The 21,133-nt window shown below is 34.7% G+C and overlaps 1 protein-coding gene across 3 annotated transcripts; it reads left to right on the plus strand.

The window, feature by feature from the left end:
• The first annotated feature begins 9,491 nt into the window (after window positions 1-9,491).
• Window positions 9,492-20,949, plus strand: LOC130623313 (aspartate dehydrogenase domain-containing protein-like). 3 transcript variants are annotated; one of them, XM_057438782.1, is made up of 9 exons: window positions 9,492-9,511; window positions 17,173-17,253; window positions 17,815-17,947; window positions 18,348-18,432; window positions 18,600-18,743; window positions 19,544-19,649; window positions 19,739-19,859; window positions 19,944-20,095; window positions 20,278-20,949. In XM_057438782.1, the coding sequence occupies exons 2-9, from the start codon at window positions 17,193-17,195 to the stop codon at window positions 20,313-20,315; spliced, it is 840 nt and encodes a 279-aa protein (XP_057294765.1). In that variant the 5' UTR covers window positions 9,492-9,511; window positions 17,173-17,192; the 3' UTR covers window positions 20,316-20,949. The 3 variants fall into 3 exon arrangements, with proteins under 3 accessions (XP_057294765.1, XP_057294764.1, XP_057294766.1); XM_057438781.1 differs by lacking the exon at window positions 9,492-9,511 and adding an exon at window positions 11,086-11,212; XM_057438783.1 differs by lacking the exon at window positions 9,492-9,511 and having other exon boundaries at window positions 17,249-17,378.
• Window positions 20,950-21,133: the final 184 nt, after the last annotated feature.

A 21,133-nucleotide genomic window follows, 5' to 3' on the forward strand; every position in this document is an offset into this window, starting at 1 on the left:
ATTAAACACAAAACTCCTTCAACGCACTATAAATATAACTAGTAACTAACCTAAAGTTACAGTTAAACTCAAAATCTCTATGGTGGAGAGCACTGGTCTTTAATGATGGAACAAAAGAATAATTAAACTGCGAGTATTTATGATTGATTGTTAGTTTGTTTCGTAGAAATAATTTTTCAGGAAAAAATATTGGCTTTTTAACATATTTTAGCCAATCAGAGAAAAAATATCAGCTTTTCGTACTGTAGAATTGAAAAATAGGTAAAAATCGCTGACATTCTAACTGTACTGTAAATCTTTTTACTTCTAATTACAAATGATGTCAGAGGAGTTGCAGCCAATTTCAACTTTGGACTTTTATAATTTGTGGCCAGTTATCTGTGTCTATGGTGTGAAAACTGAATTTATGTAAAAGTGCAAGAAAAGCATGCTTTAGCAATTTCGTACAACTTAAACACAAGACCTGACATGTGACATCAACACATAATAAAAATATTTTATATAATACACATTATAAATGATTTTATTTATGTCACCATATGTCACACCTGAGAAAACAGTGTTAAAGAACCCAAGAGAGAGTTTTAAAGAACCCAAGAGAAAGTACAGACCCCATCGTAAAGTCTGGAAGCTGAAGGGAGAGATTGTAGCAAGTCAATTTAGTTCAAAAGTTCAGCAGTTAGCCCACAATGGTCAATGTGATAGTGATGATGTTGAAAGTACTTGGACTACTTTGAAGAATTGTTTTCTAGAAGCTTCTGATGATACAAAAAGACCAGCCAGACATAGACAGACCTGGTGGTGGAATAATGGGGTTGACCAGTGTATAAAGGAAAAGAGGAAACTTTGGAAAGAGTGGATGTTAGGTGGTAGTAAAAATATTTACTACCACCTAATATTAGGGAAGCGTCGTGCTCGTACAGCAGTGTATAAGGCAAAATCAGAAGCAGAGAGAAACAGATTTGCAGATGTATTAAGAAAGAAAGACCAGTGCAATGAGGTATTCAAGATATCAAAGCAAATGAAGAAGACTAATCAAGATGTTGTAGGTGAGAAGTGTATACATGATGATGATGATGATGATGATGATGTTGATGTTGATGTTGATGTTGATGTTGATGTTGATGTTGATGTTGATGTTGATGTTGATGTTGATGTTGATGATGATGACGATGACGTTGACGTTGATGATGTTGATGTTGATGATGATGATGATATTTTTAATATTGCTGAATCATTAAAAGTTGAAAGACATTTACACAATAGAACTTAATGTAATGACTTTAATATTCATTTACAAAGACATATTTCTGAACATGTAAATATAAACTCCCACTCTAAAGAATAAATATAAATTTACTTAAAATTGTTTCAGTTGGGGCCGAAGTAAATTATTAAACCGGGGGAAGTGAGCTTGAACACATTCAAAACAGGACCGTAGAAGGCTATAGGGAGCCATAGGTTGTTTTGAAAATTATCAAAACAGTACCATAGATAGCCAGGAGACCCAGCATTATTTTTCTTACCACCGGGAAATACATTTTATTAACCTTAAAGAGTTAATGCTATGTAGGTTTTGTCAAACTAACAACACTTCTTTCGTTTTTATGTTATGCCACTCTGGTCAACCGATGCGGAGTATCATTGACTTGTCACCACATACAGGCCTATCAATAAAGGATGAGCAATCGCTCTTGCTCACGCAAAGGCTCACCCAATTCCGAAAAATGAGAAACTAGCTGAGGCATTAATTGCTCCCACAGTTCCACAAAAACTTTGTTGGCTGAGCAATATCTCTTCCGTATAAAGCATTTTTTTTCAACTTTCCTTTTAAAAAAACATTACAAAAGTATATATGTACTTGTTAACAAAAATCTTTCTTATTATTTGCAGCAAAAAATAATCAATATGTATAAAAAAAGACAAGAAAAAATAGATAAAAAGATTTGTAATAAAAAATTTTGTAATAAAATATGCATTTTTAAAACGTATTCTATTTATTCAGATTGCTCGCCCAGCGTAAATTATTGAAACCTTGTGTGAGCTATTCATTTCACTGGTGTTATTTCCTTATTGGTAGCCTTGCACATAGCGTTCATCACCGCAACCATTGTTAAACACGAAGTGTAGCTGAGTGCAGTTGATGACTGGTTTGGACTGAAAATGGGGACACTTGCCCTAGCTGCACAGTTTCCTAAAAAACAATTTGGCTATAAATGTTATCAAGGTTTTAGTCCAGCAGTGGGTGCCACGGCTTATTACCCATTGTGCGTTTTACTGATGGGGATGTTGGACTTCCTAGGTCAGCCGAAAATTTTTGACAGATACATGTCTGTGGCCTGTTTATTATATCATTACCTGATATTATTACTGTATGCTATTAATTATATTGAAGTATAGGAAGAGAAAAATGAGATAAGAGGATGCAATGCCATGGGAGACACTCACAATTTAGGTGCATTATGACAAAGAGAATGATGAGATATGGCATGGGAGATACTCAGAGTGTGTCATACCATTAAAGTGCATTATAATGAAGAGAATAGTGAGATATGCCATGAGAGACACTCACAATGGAGTGAGGCCAAAATATACATGTCATTGTGAGTGTGTCATACCATTCAAATGCATATGCTGGAGTTATTACTGTTTTTGTATCTGCATACGTATCTGTCCTGCCTGTTCTTGTTTAATCTTATTGCATGGCATCCTGATCCATTCCCCAAATATACAATTGTGTTCCAATACGAAGGTTGTTGTATAAATTTATTTTATAATACAATGTTCTCTACTATTATGTGTTATTACTGAGGAACCCAGACAATTAACAATACACAAATTTGTCGTGAATTTGTCAAATATTAAAAAAAATGTTGTGGCAATATAAAATTATGGGGATATAATATAAAACTTAATGGCACCTGAGTAAAAAGAAAGGAGAACAGGGTAGCCACAGATGCCGAACATCATAATTTTAAAACAGTTCAGAATAATTTGAAAGAATTTTTGGAGAAAATACTAAAAAACCTATATTATATATAAATCATTTTGCCAAAATTTCAGGGATTGGGAGTGCTAAGTACTACTAGACTTTTTGGGAGCCGTTTTTTTTTTTGAAAAACCAAGACTATTGTTTATATATATAATTTGCAACCTGTAAAGTGCAAAACATGATCAAGATTTTCAAAAACGCAATTATTAATATTACTGTGTAAAGTTTATCATTTCTTGAGCATGATAGTTTAGTAGGCGACGTTTCGGGAGATCCTTCTCCCATCATCGGTCAAAGTAAAATGATGTTGAGCATGTACTTATATAATTGCAGAGGATCGAAAATTCATAAAAATTAACCAATCAAAAACAAGCTGCTAATTACAGTTAATTACGGTAATTAACATTTTCGGACCTAGCTGTAGGTAACTACTTCTTCTGTAGATACAAGACAAATCATACATATACTAGTGATAGGAGCATATATTTATAGATTTTATATGATATAATACATAAGAAACTGCCTTATTATTCTGCGACGTACTTCGCAGATTGTTTTTATAAGAAGGCCCCCTAATTCATTCCCGGCATACTTGGATGTACTTTCGCTCTTGCATAAGGGGGTAAAAGACGCCAATAAAAGTAGCAAGTGACTGGGTAAAGCATAACGTGATTCCCCCTAATTTTGGTATAATGCAAGTAAGTCGGCATTTAATTAGGGGGTATTGCCCTAAAGAAGATCATAAAACAGAGGATAAGTTAATGTTTTATTCAATGCAGCAATTTGGTGCTAGGATTCTTCCCCACATATGTAAAATAAGGAATACCGTATTTACATTTTACGATTTTTTACAACCATTATATATAATATGAGAGAAGAGATCAATACAACAAAAATGTTTGCAACTACCCCTTAATGTTTGTGGACAAGGTGAAATCTGTACTCTGAATCACCCTTTTTGTTCAACAGCCATGGAACTGTTAGAACGTGAAAGAAAGTTTTGCTTGACGATATTGAAAGATTAAAGGAATGCAGGAAAAATATTTTGGATAAGATTGCAAATTATCATGCAAAGTTATATCACAGTCATAAGAAACTCTCTCTTTCTTATAACTATGGTTGATATATATCAGTTGTACCTAAAATGTTTTGGCAGAGACATACCTTCCCATTCAACTAAAGGAAGATAAGGAAAATGTTTGTATAGCTTTAAGGTATGTAGTTGATAAAACAGGATTGTTTAGCTGGAAAAAGATAGATATTATAAAGAAAGACTTACCATCACTCTTATCATTTGATAATGAGCTTGATTTGTTGGAGAATATTGGATAGAAGAATCTCACCCAGATAAAATTTTTGACACTTTGCAGGCCTCGTCAGGAAGAAAAATGCTGGTGTGCGAGCTTCGCAAGTCATGATACTTCTAAATAATTTTGAGGCGTGCGCTGTTCGTACGGCATCAAAAAAGAGCTGCTAATTACAGTTAATTACGGTAATTAACATTTTCGGACCTAGATGTAGGTAACTACTTCTTCTGTAGGGCTGGTAACTAAAACTCAGGCAGTTGATACGAGATGCTGTTTATGTTTGTTGTGTTCTACACTGTTGATGGTTTCTTTAATCTTCCTGGCCATAGCTCTGGATTCTCTGTCAATAATTTTCTTCTCATCCCAATTTAACTGATGACTTTTGCTCCAGCTGTGGTCCGCAATTTCGTTCTTTTTCACATCTCCGTTTCTCACTGCGCGCATATGTTCTTGTACTCGTTGCTTAAACTTTCTTTTTGTTTTATATATATACACTGCATCAAAATCTTTACAAGGGATTTTGTAAACAACATTGCTTTGTTCTTCCAGGTTTATTTTCTCTTTTGGTTTAGACAAAGTGCTTCTTAGGGTGTCTTTAGAGTTAAGAATGCATTTGATCTTGTGTTGCCTTTAAACTCGACGAAGGATCTCGCTGGTACCTGGTACGAAGGGTAGGAATGCTGATGCGATAAATTCCTCTGATGTTTCCTTATTGTCTCCTTACATCTTCTCTTCATTTTATTTTCTACTTGAGTGATGACTTTATGACTGTCCCCATTTGCGATTAATGCATTTCTTACACATCAAATTTCTTCTTTCCTCTCCTGTTTGTCACTGACTACGCTGTTGGCACGATTCAGTAATGAAGATATGACATTTTCTTTGCAAGATTTCTGATAGTTTGATTCGAAGTTAAGGTACTGGTCAGTGTGTGTTGGTTTACGAGACACTGCAACTGAAATGGAACCATTCATGCGTTTGACCAAAGTGACTTTGCTAAACTATCATGTTCAAGAAATGATAAACTTTCCACAGTAATAGAATACTGAAGAGACAAACCGAAATAATATCTTCAATAATAGCAAGTATTCATGTTTCTTCATCATCATCATCATTCATCATTATTGGCTTAACATCCGTTTTCCATGTTAGCATGGGTTGGACAGGGTATATTAATGACCCTCTTCCAATCTGATCTAGACTGTGTTAGATCTAAACTCAACTTCCTCTATATCAAGTCTGTCCTTATAACCTCCTGCCAAGTCTTTCTCGGTCTGCCTCTGGGCTTAGCCCCAGGAACTATTAAGTCTTCAGCTTTAAGCTTTCTTAACAAATATTATTCATGAGTTTGAGACAAGTGGGGGATGTTTAAACTTGTGAATAACAAACAGAAGAACGGAGCATTTAAACTAGTAACTCTTTGTTCTTTACTTCCTCATCTCTGATAACAGATAAAAAATTATATATACGAAAGAAAGTTTTTAGATACGCGTTTTTCCTTTTATCTACGGAATAAGCAATCGCTCTAACGCATGCAAAGACATGCCTAATTCTGAGATATAGCTATAAGCTGCTCCAGTTCCACAAAAAGTTTGCAATAGGACTTGTGACAACTTCAATGTTGTATGTCTTGAAAACAAATCAAAATTATTTTTGTAATTTGTAAAAACTTAAAAGAGTTGATTTTCAATTACTTTTTTTTAAGTGGGAGGTAAGATTTAAAATCTCTGCACATCTAGACAAAGGCATGTCACTGGCAGATTTAGGGTATATATGTCAAGCTAGTCAATTAAATGGTAAATTAAAATTAATGTCTTTGTTTTTCTTTAATATAACTCGCGAGTAACATATATTTTTTTAAAGATTTACTTGCGAGTAGTTTAATTATTGATTACTCTTATTTATTTTTCTCGCACTCGCATTGTACTCTCACTCTGAATTATTTTACTCACATTTATTTGTTCTCGTACTCTCAAAGATGTGTAGCTTTACTCGCGTTCGGCACTTTATATTATTCCTGTGCGCCTTTATTGAACAGAACATTATTTATTTTGGTGTGCAATTAGTGCACGACTGAGGTATTTAGTGGGTTTTTTTGGCGTGCGAAGAACATTCAAACATTGCGTGTGTGGGCGTGTGCGCGTGCGATCGCACGCCATTCCTGACGAGGCCTGCTTTGAAAGCCATAAGTTTATCTGGTTTTGAAAATATCATTAAAATTTTGGGTACTTTGCCTCTCACGACCTGCCAGTGTGAGAGATCTTTTTCAGCTATGCGAAGGTTGAAAGATTACATAACGTCTATCATGGTGTCTGACAGATTGAATGGAATTGCATTAATGCATATTCATAAATAAATTATATATATATAGCTACTGTTATAAAACATTTTCCTTCTACCAATAGGAGGCTGTCTTTTTCATAACTAGTTTAGAAATTTATTTATTTACATTTTTTTATTTTCCTCCTCCCCTAGCTATATATTGCGTTATGTTCTGCCTTATACTTTTTTGTTTCTTTCTCTTCTTATATATTTTGTTTTCCCTATCACCCTTCCCTACGTGTATAATTTACAGCCGTGTTAATTTGCTTTAAAGTTTTGTCTTGCTTATAAAAAGTGATACATTGTTACAAAAGTTTTTATCAATTCTTTCATCATTGTTGACTAGATTATACTACTATAGCAAGATGAAAAATGTTATTTTATTCATGGTTTGGTTCCTTTTTTTGTTCATGGCTGCTGGCTCCACTTGTGGTATACGAAGAAAGCAGAACTTGTGGATATAAAAACTTCAAATTTAGTAAAAACATTACTTGGCTTAACTGTCTGATATGGTAACTTAATTGCTGTAGTTCCCAATAAAAACACAAACTTGGAATAGAAAATTTATTTCAATTTTGTAAGAATAAACTTAGTATAATTTGGCGGAATCGGGTGAGGATGCTAGGCTGGAGAGAAGATATTGTCTCAAGCTCATGTGCTTGTTCCCAATAAATTCGCTCTTCTCCACTACATCCACAATAATTTAACCTGACTGTGCAATACCATTATAAATGTCGCAAAATGTTCATAAAAAATCATAAAAACGGCATCGTAGAAGCCAAGAGATCACCATACATCGTTTAAAAATCATGAAAACAGGATCATAGAAAATTAAAAGGTCGCCGTAGATGGTGTAGATTGAACCTATGAATATGCAATTTTGCTAGTCTTTTTAAAGTCAACCTTGTATATTTTACTTCTTTTATTTCTGGCTTTGTGTAAAGTTCGTATCATTTCTTTGTATTTTAAAAAAATTTGTTTAATTCTTTTGTTTCTGGTTTTGTATTGAAATAATTATGCGCAATTACGCCGGTACTTTTGAAGTTCGTTTCAAGATTGTTTAGCAATTTACTTCGTTCAAAGTTCGTATCATTTCATTTTGTATGATAAAAAAACTTCGTTTAAGTTCATATCATATATTAAAAAAGTTTGTATAAACTTCGTTTACATTTTTTATTTTAAACGAAGCACTTCATATGACATTCGTTTAACAAAATGAAGTACTTCATAGCGTTCGTATAATTATACGAAAAAAAATACAAACATTTAGAGACGACCCCAAGGGATCGGTCCCACAGGAGTGGTTTTCGTTAGTTCTTTGCTGCAATTATGCTACAATTAGAAAGTCTTCTAAGAAACCAGGGGATATAAATACATTTTACATGGGGTGATGGTACAGAGGGAAAACCTTAGTTCATTTAAATAAACCCAACAATGCATGTGTTATATTTTTGTGGCAGAAAAACCAGCCTGGCCAGAAAAGATGACAAGGAAGCTACAGAAGGATTAACTATATTTATTGGGATCTTTGGAAAAAAACTAGCTAGCCATCTGTACTACCTGTTATAGATTTTTTAACAGGTCGGCAGATGGGTTTCATGACTGTGGATGGGATAGTAATGTTCTACCCAATCTTGGAACGCGCCTCGTCTTAAGACCGGCCAGGCCAATCTTCCGACAGTGACAAATGGGTGGCCAGTCTTAAGACTGGACTGCCCAATCTATGGACGTACATGCCCAATCGTAGAACAATTGTGAAAGACAAACAGAAGAATAAGAATTTTTAGAATTTACCTCTTAATAGGAACTTTAAATTAAAACTTTTCTTGGAAAATCAAAAGGCCAAAAATTTATATATACCATGTACTATATGCTTAAAAAAATTGAATCTACTCAATCATATTACCCTGCCCAGTCTTACTGGGCAATTTTATGTCCAAAGATTGGGCAGCGTCCTAAGATTGGGCAGAACAGTAAAGTAAAAAGTAAAAAAACAGACATGGCTATTTTCTAGTGGCAATCTGAGTATGGACTTCACACCTAAAATAGGATTTATATCATTAAATCATATGCCTTGATTTTCATTTAATACAAAACACACTCCTTGTTTTTTTTAAAAATTTATAAAATCCAATATACATTTTAGCTAGCTGGCTGCGTTTAATTTTTTCCCCGTCGGGCTTTGGGGAAATTCCCACACCATGTCTACTAGGTTCGGCAAAATATGCATGCGAAAACGCAGAATATCATGAAAACGAGATTAGTTATGAGTGAGCAGCTTGCCCCGTTTATAAACAGGGCAGGGACTGGGTCATGGGACTGGGTCAGACCCTTCTCCCCCAAAGACCATATTTAGGACCTTAATAATTTGTCCCCATACCATATGCTACAAACTCCTTTGCACAAACATTCTCTAACATAGCGGAATGTCATAAAAAACGAACATAATCGGGACCGACCGGCTTTGATATCATTCGTCATCACTTCTGACAAGCCAATAGCCCTGGTGGCGAAGTTGTGTTGTTCTCAAATGAAACGAAATTTCGTGAAAACTAAATTTTCGGATTCGCAAGTTTAATAACTTTTCAGCAAACTTAATTTCCGCAAAACCATAAATTTAGGTCTTCCCCAAAAATTTCACCAATTTTCCTTCTGTATATGCACTGCTGATGTCAGCAAAAAATCTAAAGCAACCTATTTTTTCCATTGTTCTTCTTCCTTAGTGGATTTTTCCACGGGCGAGACTCTTTATTCGCTATGCCAATCACAGCCTGACTTGGCGCCAGTCATTTTATCAGCGTTTATAATCCGGTCACCAAATCGGGCCATGCGTACATAATCCGACCGTCCTGTTTATAAACAGACAATCTGAAAAGAAAAGACCTGTCTGGTTAGTTATAGTTCCTCAGTTTGTTTTTACACGACTTTATTTTGACAAATAAAACAATTTGTATCATTACTTTCTGACTAACTTTAGTTAACGATGGCTTGTCACCATTTTAAAGAGTTTTACCGTAATATTCAATTGCAGTAAAACATTTCCTTTTCACTGCAGTTGATTTACGTAGTGTATATTCGTACGCACTTTTGCCCATTTTTGCGTATGTATATGTTCATCCGCTATTCGTACGTAAAGTGCTTTAGGGTTAGGATTCTTTTTCCTTTTTTCTACGTATGAATAGCGCTACGCACTATTAATACGCACTTTATGTCATATTAAAGTGCGTACGAATATACAGTTCCGTTGATTTACGTGGTCATTTCTTCAAAGAATTTTTAAAGTTTGGCTACCAAACAGACACAGTGTACTAGCTAAGTGTAAAAAAATTTGCATGTTTTAATAATTTTTGATCTAGAATGCAAATATGTCATTTTTGTTGAAAATGATTAAAAAATTTCAAGCATGTTAATCTGGAGTCGCAAGAGTAGAGTAGCTAGCTAGCTAAACTAGCTAGCTAGCTATAGATAGATTAGATAGATAGATGTGCATATTTTACATGGCTAGCCTCACAAATATTGAGGGATATAGCTACCCTGTCTTTTATTTCCAGGAGGGGCCATGGCTTGATGGAGAGTCCTAGAGTATTTAAGAGGGTGCCTATAAGCCGCAAACGCCTGCATATATACGGGCGAGTTCAGGCGACTTTTCGAATAAAATTGGCGTTTGCCCCCTGAAATCGCCCGCACTTTCCCCAAATCGCCCGGAACATTCCCGAAATGCAATTCCTTGTAACAAACCATGCGGACGATATTTGGGAAGAAGGTGCTTGAAGAGGAGTTAATATAGTTTATATATAAGTTATTTATAAAGTAAACTTTAACAAAAACCATCAAAAACAGTTGTTTTAAGAACTTCACTACCACATAGTAAGTTTATTTTAATTTTTATAGTTTTTTTGAATCACATAAGTGTCTGGTTTTTTTTCTTTTTCAGGCATTATTCGGGCCTATGCGGGTTTTTTTGGGCGAATCCTTATATTTTTTTCAAAACGCCGAACTCGCCCGAAAACGGCCGCACTTTTTACGGCGTATGCGACTTATCGGCACCCTCGTGAGTATTTAATGCTCATTTTGAGCTACGCAGACCCATTTAGGGCTCGCGCTCTACTAGACAACTCCCAGCAACATCCAACGGCCCACTCAGTGTGCCATCTCCCCAATTTCCCTCACATGGTTTGGGTTAACCCGAGGCTATGGTAACATTCACTCGCCCATGTTGAATAGCCGTCAAGAGAAATCGAACCCTGGTCTCCTGCACAGAGTACGAGAGCTATAACCACTAATCTACGGCGCCATAAACTAGCTAGCTGCGATTCGGTTCAGCTCTGTTGCCGTAGTGATGATTGACATTTTTCTTAATTGACGAATCACATTTGTGCTACATCTGCCATTTTTAAAATTCCGCTGGGTGAAAACAAACCTAGTTCGTAGGGCTTTTTAACGTACTGAGAAATCTTTTTTAGTTGCCCGAGAAATCTTTTTTAGCTGCCAAGATATATATTTTTGCCTGGTGGTTCCATAGCAATACTATCTGGCTTTTTATAAGCCAACTCTGGAAATATTGGTTGAAGTAGTTCTGTATCACTAAAAGGTGAGGAGAAATTACTAATCTTTATTCGCAAATTTTCATCAATTTCCTTTTTGATTTTATTGTCTAAGTCATCGTCTATTGCAATAGTTTTATCATTCTGAATACTGTCATGCCGAAGCATAGTTGTAGTGAGACATAAATATAAAGACGGTGATACACGATCCGATTAATCGAATTCGATTTGTCGAAATTATATTGAGCATTAACATAAATTAAACATATTTTTAATAATTTCTCTTCGATAAAATAACTGCTGTATTTCATTCTGAAATGACAAAAAATGTTCCATTGTAGGTTAAAATCACCATAATTCATTTTGAAATGACAAGAAAAAGACTTAAAAAGCTAAAAAAACGGCATGTCCAGAAAACATCCTGTCAAAGCTTTAATATTGCTGCATTTCCCCCTAAAATGACAAGAAAAAACCAACACCATAGTGTATACCGCCCTATTACTGCCACCATCCTAATATGGACCAACTTGGCAATGATGGGATGGCCTGAAACAATTATTTTTTGATACTTACGCATGGTGATTATGCAAAAGCTTAAAAATCAGCATATTTATTCAAAAATGACAAGAAAATAACCCAAAAAATCTTAAAATTCACTGTATTTTGTTCTGAAATGACAAGGGAATGTTCCATCGTAGCTTAAAAATTGCTGTATTTTGTACAATAAAAAGACCCTAAGAAGCATAAAATTGCTATATCTCGTTCTAACATGTCTAGAAAATGCCCCACGCAAACACAGACCCTGTGATGCTTAAATATTGATTTCTTTCATTCTAAAATAACAGGAACATCTCATTGTAAATAAAATTTGCATATTTTGTTCTGAAATGATGATAAAAATTCCCCCTATTTTGTTAAAAATATAGCAATCCTAACCTTATTTTTATTTTCTGTAAAAAATGCAACTAGGGTGAAATGAAGAATGTTTGTTAATTTAAAAATAAATAAATTAAATTTTGATAGCTTTCATTATCGTTAGCACCTTTAAAAAATAGTTTGAATGTTACATGTGAGAACAATAAGCTTCATCAAATCTTATTGTTATGATTAGTGCACTATGATGACAGTAAAAAGCAATTTTAAGTTCATATGTAAACAAAAGATAAAGTGAAGTTTCTTTATGATTATGAGGTCGTAAAACTTGCATACATGTAAAGTTTCATTCAAGTGGTACTGTCACTTGTTGCTTAACTAGACACTGCAATTTTGCTGACACAGAAATAGCTTCTACATGAATCAAGTCTGTGTTCATTAGAGAAATGCGTGACCTAATATTGTCGTAAACCACCCATTGACATCTTAGGGTCATCCGTCCAACTCACTTCGATAGGCAAAATTCGAGTCAGGAGTCCTTAAATTTGCGAAAACAATAAACCAAACAAAAGGTAAAACTGCCTTTTTCTTCTTCAGCACATGCTGCTGTTAAAAGGGGAAATATGTGTCTAACCTCGTTAGAGATAGTTGAGAACTTCTGTTACTTAGGTGATATGTTGGGCAGTGAAGGGGGTGTTAAAAGAAGTGTTACTTGCAGGATAGGTTCTGCTTGGAAAAAGTTCAGAGAGTTACTTCCTTTGTTGACTAGCAGAGTCCTGTCAATTGAGTTAAAAGGTAGGTTGTATGAGGACTGTGTAAGAAGTGTTATGTTGTACGGTAGTGAGACATGAGCAGTGAAGCAGGAAGATCTTGACCGTTTAGAAAGGAATGATATGAGAATGGTTAGGTGATGTGTAACGCCAGTCTGAGAGACAGAAAGAGTTCAGACGAGCTAAGAAACAGGCTAAGTCTCCGTAGAATTAAAGATGTTATCCAGATAAGAAGATTGAATTGGCTGGGGCACTTGGAAAGAATGGAGGAGGATAATTGGGTAAGAAAGTGTAGAGACTTAATAGTTCCTGGGGCAAAGCCCAGAGGCAGACCGAGAAAGACTTGGCAGGAGGTTATAAGGACAGAGTTGATACAGAGGAAGTTGCGTTTAGATCTAACACAGTCTAGATCAGATTGGAAGAGGGTCGTTAATATACCCCGTCCAACCCATGCTAGCATGGAAAACGGACGTTAAGCCGAGAATGATGAATGATGATGACTCAAGCTCATCAAGATGATTAAAGATCTCAACATCATTAATATTTGCATCTATCAGCAACTGTTTTAGTCTTGAACTATTAGGATGACTGAACTGTCGATGAAGTTTGACTGCAGCAGCCTTCTTCTGCAGTGGTGTTTTCTGTTGTAAAACATTACATATTGCAAGTGCTTCTTCTGTAATGCCTCCTTCTTTGAACTCTCCAACTCTTCCTATTGGAATACAATAATGACCACAGGAACTGAAAGAAACTGGTATATCTGTGTTGAAGATAAATATTTGTTGTTGCCAAAGTCTATTCTAGTGTTTTGCCTTTTTCATAGCTACCTTGCTTAGCAATAAGGGTAATGGTATCTGTACTACATCTGTGGATAACATCATGCTTTGTCCAGCAATTATGGTAGTGACTTTTCTAAAAAATGTCACATGTTTACCACTTCCAAACTTGAATATTGTTGCACTTTTTCTTTCAATCACAGACTTTAACTCTCTATCATTCAATGTGTTCAGATAACATTGCAACCAATCTTTGCCACAAACTGTTTTGGTACACCCAGAGTCGAGTATCGTCATGCTTAAAGTTTCTCCAACAAGATTTGTCATGCATTCTTCAATAAGGGTTACTTGAACTTCATCTGGTGCTTGTTTTGTTTTGTTTTCCTGTCCCTGACGTGTATCTGAGCATAACTTTGCCCACAGATAGCACATCTACTAGGCTCACCATTTCTATCTAATGGGTTCAATCTTCTATTCCCATCTGCAAATCTTTGGGTATATGTTCTTCTGTTATCTCTAAATCGACTTTGAGTTTTATTTTGTCTGTAAGTAGCTCCATAGTAAATGTCTTCAGTCTTCTCGATTTTGATATCATCACTATCTTGACCAGTCATAAAATTTGAAGGATCACTAAAAATCATTTTTAGCTGCTCTTTGGCTTCCGTATATTTTAGTTCTGTCAAAGTCGCTCTAGAGAGGTGCTTATGACTTTCCGAAATATTTGAACTGTTAATGAAATGATATGTTAAAATTCCTTCAGGTGATTCCATATCGTAATTCTTGAGCTTGTTGTATAGTCTTTTAAACTCAATAAGTTCCATCTCTAAAATTGCTTCTTGTGCTTGACCAGTCAAAGTAAAGTAAAAAAGTAAAAAAATAGCAGTGCCTACTTCTTCTTCTCCAGTGAAGTAAATAATTGCCATATCTGTACTTCTTTTTTTCCAGTTCTCATAACACATATTAGTGTTATTACCAAGCGTTGGTGGGGCTTTGTAGTGTGCCATCTGTAACAGGTTAGTACACCCTCTGCTACCAGTGTTAAAAGGTGAACTATGTGTCTAACCTGATAATCCTTGTAGCTCCAACTTTAGTTTAACGCAACAATCATTAAACACAAAAGCAACGCAACGTTGTACCAATGTATAAGATCTGCACCAAACAGAACTAAAACCCCATCCAACACTATTGTAATTAGTTTTACTGTCTAAACACGAACAGTATGTTAACAGCTGCACCAACAAAATCCATATTTTGCATTGGCAACTTTGCACATTGTTAACCGTCTAAATTTTTTAACCGGGCAATACAAGTTTTTTGGCATTCTGATTAGCTTACCGCTCCTGACGACGGGCCAATATTTAGCTGTATTGACCATCGTCAAGAAAAATGGTAGCTTAAAATGTAAACAAGCACAAAATACAAGTTTTAGAAGCATTGGAAATGATTATATATCTAACTCCTACAATACATTTATCGATAAAAACATTTTCATAGGATAGAAACGACAACAATGTCAAGTTTAACAGTTAAAATAACCAGTTTCAGGAACTTTCCGTGTGGATGCTTCTTAAACATTTTAGTTGACTAGCTACATTTTCCATAAAAAACGATGATCTGATAACTCGTTTTATCAAAAATACTAAATACAGGGCGACGAAATCATAACAAATACGTCTCCTCTCATTTTCAGATACGTCCCTTCAGCTTTGTTGTTACCGAGCCAATATAAATCTCGTTGAAGCCCATGTTATTATTGGCTAGCTAGCTAGTTAAAAAAATACTTCAATATTCGTTGTAACTATATTTTAACTGCGCATTCAACTTTACACATTATTTTGTATGTGTCGAACATCGTAATGTTTTGTTTACAAGGTTTTATTCTTTAGGGAGTTTCGAATTCGAAATAGAATGTTTGTTTTTAGACAGGACTGTTTCGAATTTTGATCTCGAGTGTTAACAAAAGTAGTGATAGTGAATTATATTGTAAGAACACTAAACTAAAATTCCTTTTTTTATTTTTATCTAACTTAGACGGTTAACAAATACAATAATAACTGATTACCTCGTGCTGTACCGAAAATATCGCCCTCAGTCATTGCACCTTGGGCGATATTTTTAGCGCACATCGCAGAAGTCCACTTAGATCACAAAGCACAACATACTTAGTGCTGCGCGGTTATGCATCTAACCACCACAATGTCCACTGGAAACAGAAATGCATCCACAATCTTATTAGTGAACACAAGCGAAAAACCATAGAAACGATAGCGAGCCACAAAAAAACGGAACATGAAATGTAGGCTGAAAGTACTGCAGACTTGTGTATTCAAAAGGATATGACTGCCACTTATACGATTTTTTATTTTTCAGAAAAAATTTTCACCTGACAGACTGTGTAGTCTTTTACAAGCAACAGATATTTACCCATAAATTTGAAATGAAACCATAGATACGATTCAGAACTTTTATGTAAAGGTATACTTTTAACCATCAAAGTACTGACCCTGGTTAGATTAGTATTACACCCTGATAAGAAAGCGAGAAGAGAAGAATAAAGTGATTGTGTTGTAACATTCCATCATAGCACTGAAAGTGTTTATGCCTTTTATCGCATTACTTTTTAAAGTTTGACTTTCATGTTGTCTATTAATTTTAATTTCTGTGTGAATTACTTATAGTCACATAGAGTCCCTACAGGAATTAATTATTGTGAATTTTGCAAGTTTTTCTCAATTTTGCAAAACTTATAGTTCTGATTAAAAGTATTGAAAAACTTGCTATTCCTGCAAAATTAGGGTTTTCTGAAAAATGATTTTCGTAAAGTGTGCAGAAGAATCCTAACGCCCTTACCCCTAAGTAAGTGTTTGTTATCGCGATAGGAAATTTGTTTGGGCTGAAAAATAAAATCAAAAGTTTGGGAGTAATCTGCAAAATAATCCATGAATTTGAATGTAAAAAATAGCATATATGCTTTTTTATGAAATTTGCAAAACTTATAGCGATGAAAACTCATTATTAGAAAGAATCACACATAAAAAGTTCATATTTTTAAAATATACCCGTACCTGATTTTGCAAGTCTGGCTTGAAATTTAGGATTTTTTTCATTATTTAAGACCTTGCGTTACATTATGTATCTCACTTATAGTGAAACTGTTTAAACAACTGCACTTCTTGTGAACCTCAATCCATATCAATTTAGACATCGGCATACTGATTGTGGGAAAACCCAATTTGGGCACCCAAAAAGTAGGAAGACAGTTTTAATGTTTCTAAATTGCTTTATTTCAAAGTAAATTCATTCAAAACACTTGGTCAAGTAAGATCTTCCCTTGTTGCACCAAAGTAAAAAAGTCTCGTGTGGTGCTAATCACAGGTTACCAACATCAACAATAATTTCATGGATCAAGCCTTGCGTCAGTTTTAGTTACATGACATCAATCGTTCTTGTCTTTGTTTTTAGTCATTCTATAGTATTACTGTTAGTATATAGTTTTAATTGTAATTACTTTATGCTTAGCTTCAAACTGCTTCAATTTTATTGTCAGTTTTTTTTGTATCTTATTTTCCATATTTGTTTCATCCATAGAGCAGTATATAAATAACTGCATGGTGGGAATGGATAACTGTAAAAAAAGACGGATCGGTTTGGTTGGTTTTGGACTAATAGGTGAGAGTCACATACAGTATTTTCTCTGATTACCACCAAGCCTCCAAATAATGCCTAGTAAATCAGCGCTTATTAGGCAAATGGTAATCAGCAGAACAAAAGAATAGTTATACAACACGCAATACGTAAGTTCACAATTTGTTCGAAGCAAGTCAAAAGTTTGTTTCTTTATTTGCATTACCCAAGGTTTCAGCCAATCTTTTGCGACTGTTGGTTTGAGGTGATACAACTCTTCCAATAAGCCATTTGGAAACACCAGTGAAGTCGCAGAAGATTCAGGAGTATTATATTCAAGTTTAAATGATCAAATCTACTTTCGTTTTGAAAATATTGACAGAAATTAAATTTAATGTCTGCTTTCAAAATTAGAATTATTTTTTTATAGTCTGTTCAATCAAAATGCTTGTGGCAAATTTACATATTTAAGAGTAATTTTAATGTTCCAATAGGATATTCTGTACCGGCTCAAAATAATTACAAAAATTAGCTTAATGGAAAAAGTCTGATTGATAGATTGAGATGTATAATTTTTTTTTAGTAAAATAATAATTATTTTCTTAGGTAGCTTCCTCTACGATGCAATCAAAAAGTCGGATAATATGGAAATTGCGTTTGTTTGGAATAGAAGTGTGGACAAGTTGCAAAGTATACCAAAAAATGAAATCCTGGAAAATTTGAAAGAGTTTCATCAAAGGTTTTTATTTGTATATTGTTGCTATTCTTCATGCATCGCAAAAAAAAATTGGCTAAAACAAAATGAGGAAAAAACTGTATTATTACTCGCCATGGAAAAATATTCTTGTATGTAGTCTCTTTAACCTCAGCAACGCAGTTCCTAACGGTTTTTATTTCTTTTTTAACTCTTATGGTAGAAGTAAAACAAGGGGACACCTTTATTATCAGAACACGTAATTTACTTACTTCCAAGCCATTTAAGTACGACATAAAATAACAAATACTTTTCTTGTTGATTTATGTGGCTGTCGAACTTGCGTCTTTTATGCAAAACTAACAGTTAGAAATAATTAAATTGAAAATTTTAATCCTGTAAAAAGAAAAGTAATTTGCTCAACTCGATGACTTAAACTTTTTAGGAATGCTGATTTAATAGTTGAAATCGCTCACATATCTATCACACAAAAATTTGGAGAAATGTTTTTAAAATATGCTGATTATATGGTATGTTCTTTGTTAATCCAGCTCTCAGCAAAAGAAGCAGTGGGTAGGGTTTTGAAATGTTGAGAATTTTGGGAATGCGGATAATTTTTATTACTGGCTCTGACATTCTAAAAATAAATTATTTTTTCCGGGTAAATAGTTTTTTTTAAAAAAAAATTATTTCCTAGATTGGTTCGCCTACAGCTCTTGCAGATATCGAGTTAGAGGAGAAATTAAAAAAAGCCGCATTGCACCATGGGTTGTATGTACCTGTAGGTGCATTCTGGGGCGCAGAAGACATAACAAAGATGGCAGATCAAGGTTCGTTAAAGGTGATTAATTCCCATTGTCTACATAAAAATCATCATGACCCAGGGTTAATATTTGTTGTCTCCGTGGTTAGAGTATTAGTGAGAAAAAAGTTATGTTATGTATGTTCCCTCGCAACGAAGCAAATAGATTCGGATGTCTGTTTATCTGCCTCATCAAAATTTCAACAATTTCTACCGTAAAAAATTTTTTTACCTCGATCTTTGATTTCCTGTAGAACTTTACCATCGAGTTTTTTGTTGCGGTGTATTTTATAATAACGTCTGGGATAAACAAGACAATTATTATTTTTGCCTCCCTTAACTGAAACCTGTGAAAAACCCACAGGTATTCGTCTGTCCCGATGCTCGCTCAGAGACAGTGAGCTTTATAATTTTATACAAGATGTTTTTTTTTACCAAAGATAGATACGTCGTTTGGTGGGAATAGGATATTTTAATAAGTTATTCAATAAACTTAATTGTTTTTTTTCTAATGTGTCCGTTATAGCTACGCAGTCGCCATTTATGTTTCCTACTCCGCGGTTAGACAATTTACCTTGTTTTTACCTGATTACTTTAAAAAGAAAAAAATTTTGCAAACATTTAATTGTCTGAAATTTATTTTCATTGGATTTGAGTGGCTGTATAAAAAAAGGTGTCCCACGTATACACGTTGTTTTAGAGTTAAAGAACCAATGGAGGGAAACACAAACAAAAATTATTCTCTATTCAAAATAAATATTAGAGGAAATTTTAAGTGGAAACTTATTTTTGGTGTTCTTTTCTTCCACTTTTTTATTTGATAACATATACGTATATAGGCTTTGAAGATAACAATGAAGAAACATCCTTCGTGTTTCAAAGTGCTTGGTGAATTAGCTGAGAAGAATAAACACGTGGGAGAGAAACCAACTATTCTTTACGACGGTAGGGCGCGAGACGGGGCGTTAAATAGTGCCCCTAATTTATGTAGCTATTTTGAACGCCATCGTTGTATTTCGAAATTGTTTGTTTAGGTCCTGTTCGTGAGCTATGTCCTTTAGCGCCCGCTAATGTCAATACGATGGCATGTGCCTCCATCGCAGCGCATAATCTTGGTTTTGATCGTGTGCAGGGTTGTTTGGTTGCTGACAAAAGGTGGAGAGCGTTACACAATTTAATAAACAGTACAAGACGCAACTTTGTGCGAGTTGTTAAATAATGCGAAACTTTTTATTTTAGTTTAAACTGCCATATAGTTGAGATTGAAGTGACAGGACCGTCCTATAGTGATGGAGAGTTTTTCACTGTGAAGACGGTCAGAACGAATCCAAGTCAGACGGGCGCAGTAACAGGGAATGCGACGAACCCGTCTTTTGCGCAGAGTTTAAAAAGTAAGTCAAATAAAATCATTTCAGAAAATTAATTTTTTTTAGTCCAATTAAATACTTTAAGTTGAAAAATTGCTGAAGAAGATTTTTGCAATCTCATGGCATATTCGCAAAGATAAACTTTGTAATTCATAGTGGCCCGAGTAGTTTTTACGAATTACGTTGTTTGTTTGTTTTTATCTCAGGAGCACATGGTAAAGGGCCAGGAGTCCACTTGTGTTAGCGGCTACTGATTGCCCGCATATCATTGAAACCACAGACGTGCCTGCATATCATTGAAACCACGGACGTGCCCGTATGTCATCGAAACCAACTACGTGCCCGTATATCATTGAAACCACTGACCTGCCTGGGAATAATCGTGTCCGTCTATTATTAATTCCAGTTGTGATGTCAATGTTATGATGTAACAGAGTTTTTGTAAAATATTTTAAACAAATATATTTTTTATTAAAGAACTTGTTTTTCATTTTGCACCAGAAAAAATAGTCGTCTGTGTGTTTTTATTGCACAGTCTCGTTTGTTTTTGAAGTGTAGTGTGTGTCGTGCCTTATTAAAGGAAGGAAGTGTTGCTTTTGTGGTTTTTGCACAAAGTTATTCTTGCAGACCGTAACACAAAATTTATTAAAACTAGTTGTAACCTCGTTCCCAGGGCATTTGGCCTTGTTGATGAAGTTCACTCCGTAGTAACGGCTCAGTGGCCACAAGACCTTGGGGACGAGGTTAAGTTATAACTAGAGGAAAGATTTAGTAGAAGCACAAAAACATCTTATTTTATACAACTGCGAGAAGCTTTTTCCGTAAACTCTTTCCTTAAAGTAATTTTTAACGACGAATAAATACATGATATTTCTTCCGATTTTGCTTTTTCTGGTTTGTGTTAGTGAGAAGAAATAACACGTGATCAGTTAATTAAAGAAAGATTATCTTGCTGGTGAAGTTATTGGTTGCAGTCGTTAATTTTTGTGCGAGCATGAAAGTACTGTGGAAATGTGTAAACGACAGAATCGAAGATAATGGAGCTGTTGCCTACTAGACCTC

The sequence above is a fragment of the Hydractinia symbiolongicarpus genome, chromosome 13 (genome assembly GCF_029227915.1).
Source record: "Hydractinia symbiolongicarpus strain clone_291-10 chromosome 13, HSymV2.1, whole genome shotgun sequence".
Taxonomy (NCBI): domain Eukaryota; kingdom Metazoa; phylum Cnidaria; class Hydrozoa; order Anthoathecata; family Hydractiniidae; genus Hydractinia; species Hydractinia symbiolongicarpus.

Bases quoted from the DNA above. Each gene is read 5' to 3' on its own strand.
- LOC130623313 (XM_057438782.1), top strand. From the start codon at position 17,193: ATGGTGGGAATGGATAACTGTAAAAAAAGACGGATCGGTTTGGTTGGT. The intron at 17,948-18,347 runs GTTTTTATTTGT...TAAACTTTTTAG, and splicing joins TTGAAAGAGTTTCATCAAAG to GAATGCTGATTTAATAGTTG. The intron at 20,096-20,277 runs GTAAGTCAAATA...TTTTTATCTCAG, and splicing joins TTTTGCGCAGAGTTTAAAAA to GAGCACATGGTAAAGGGCCA.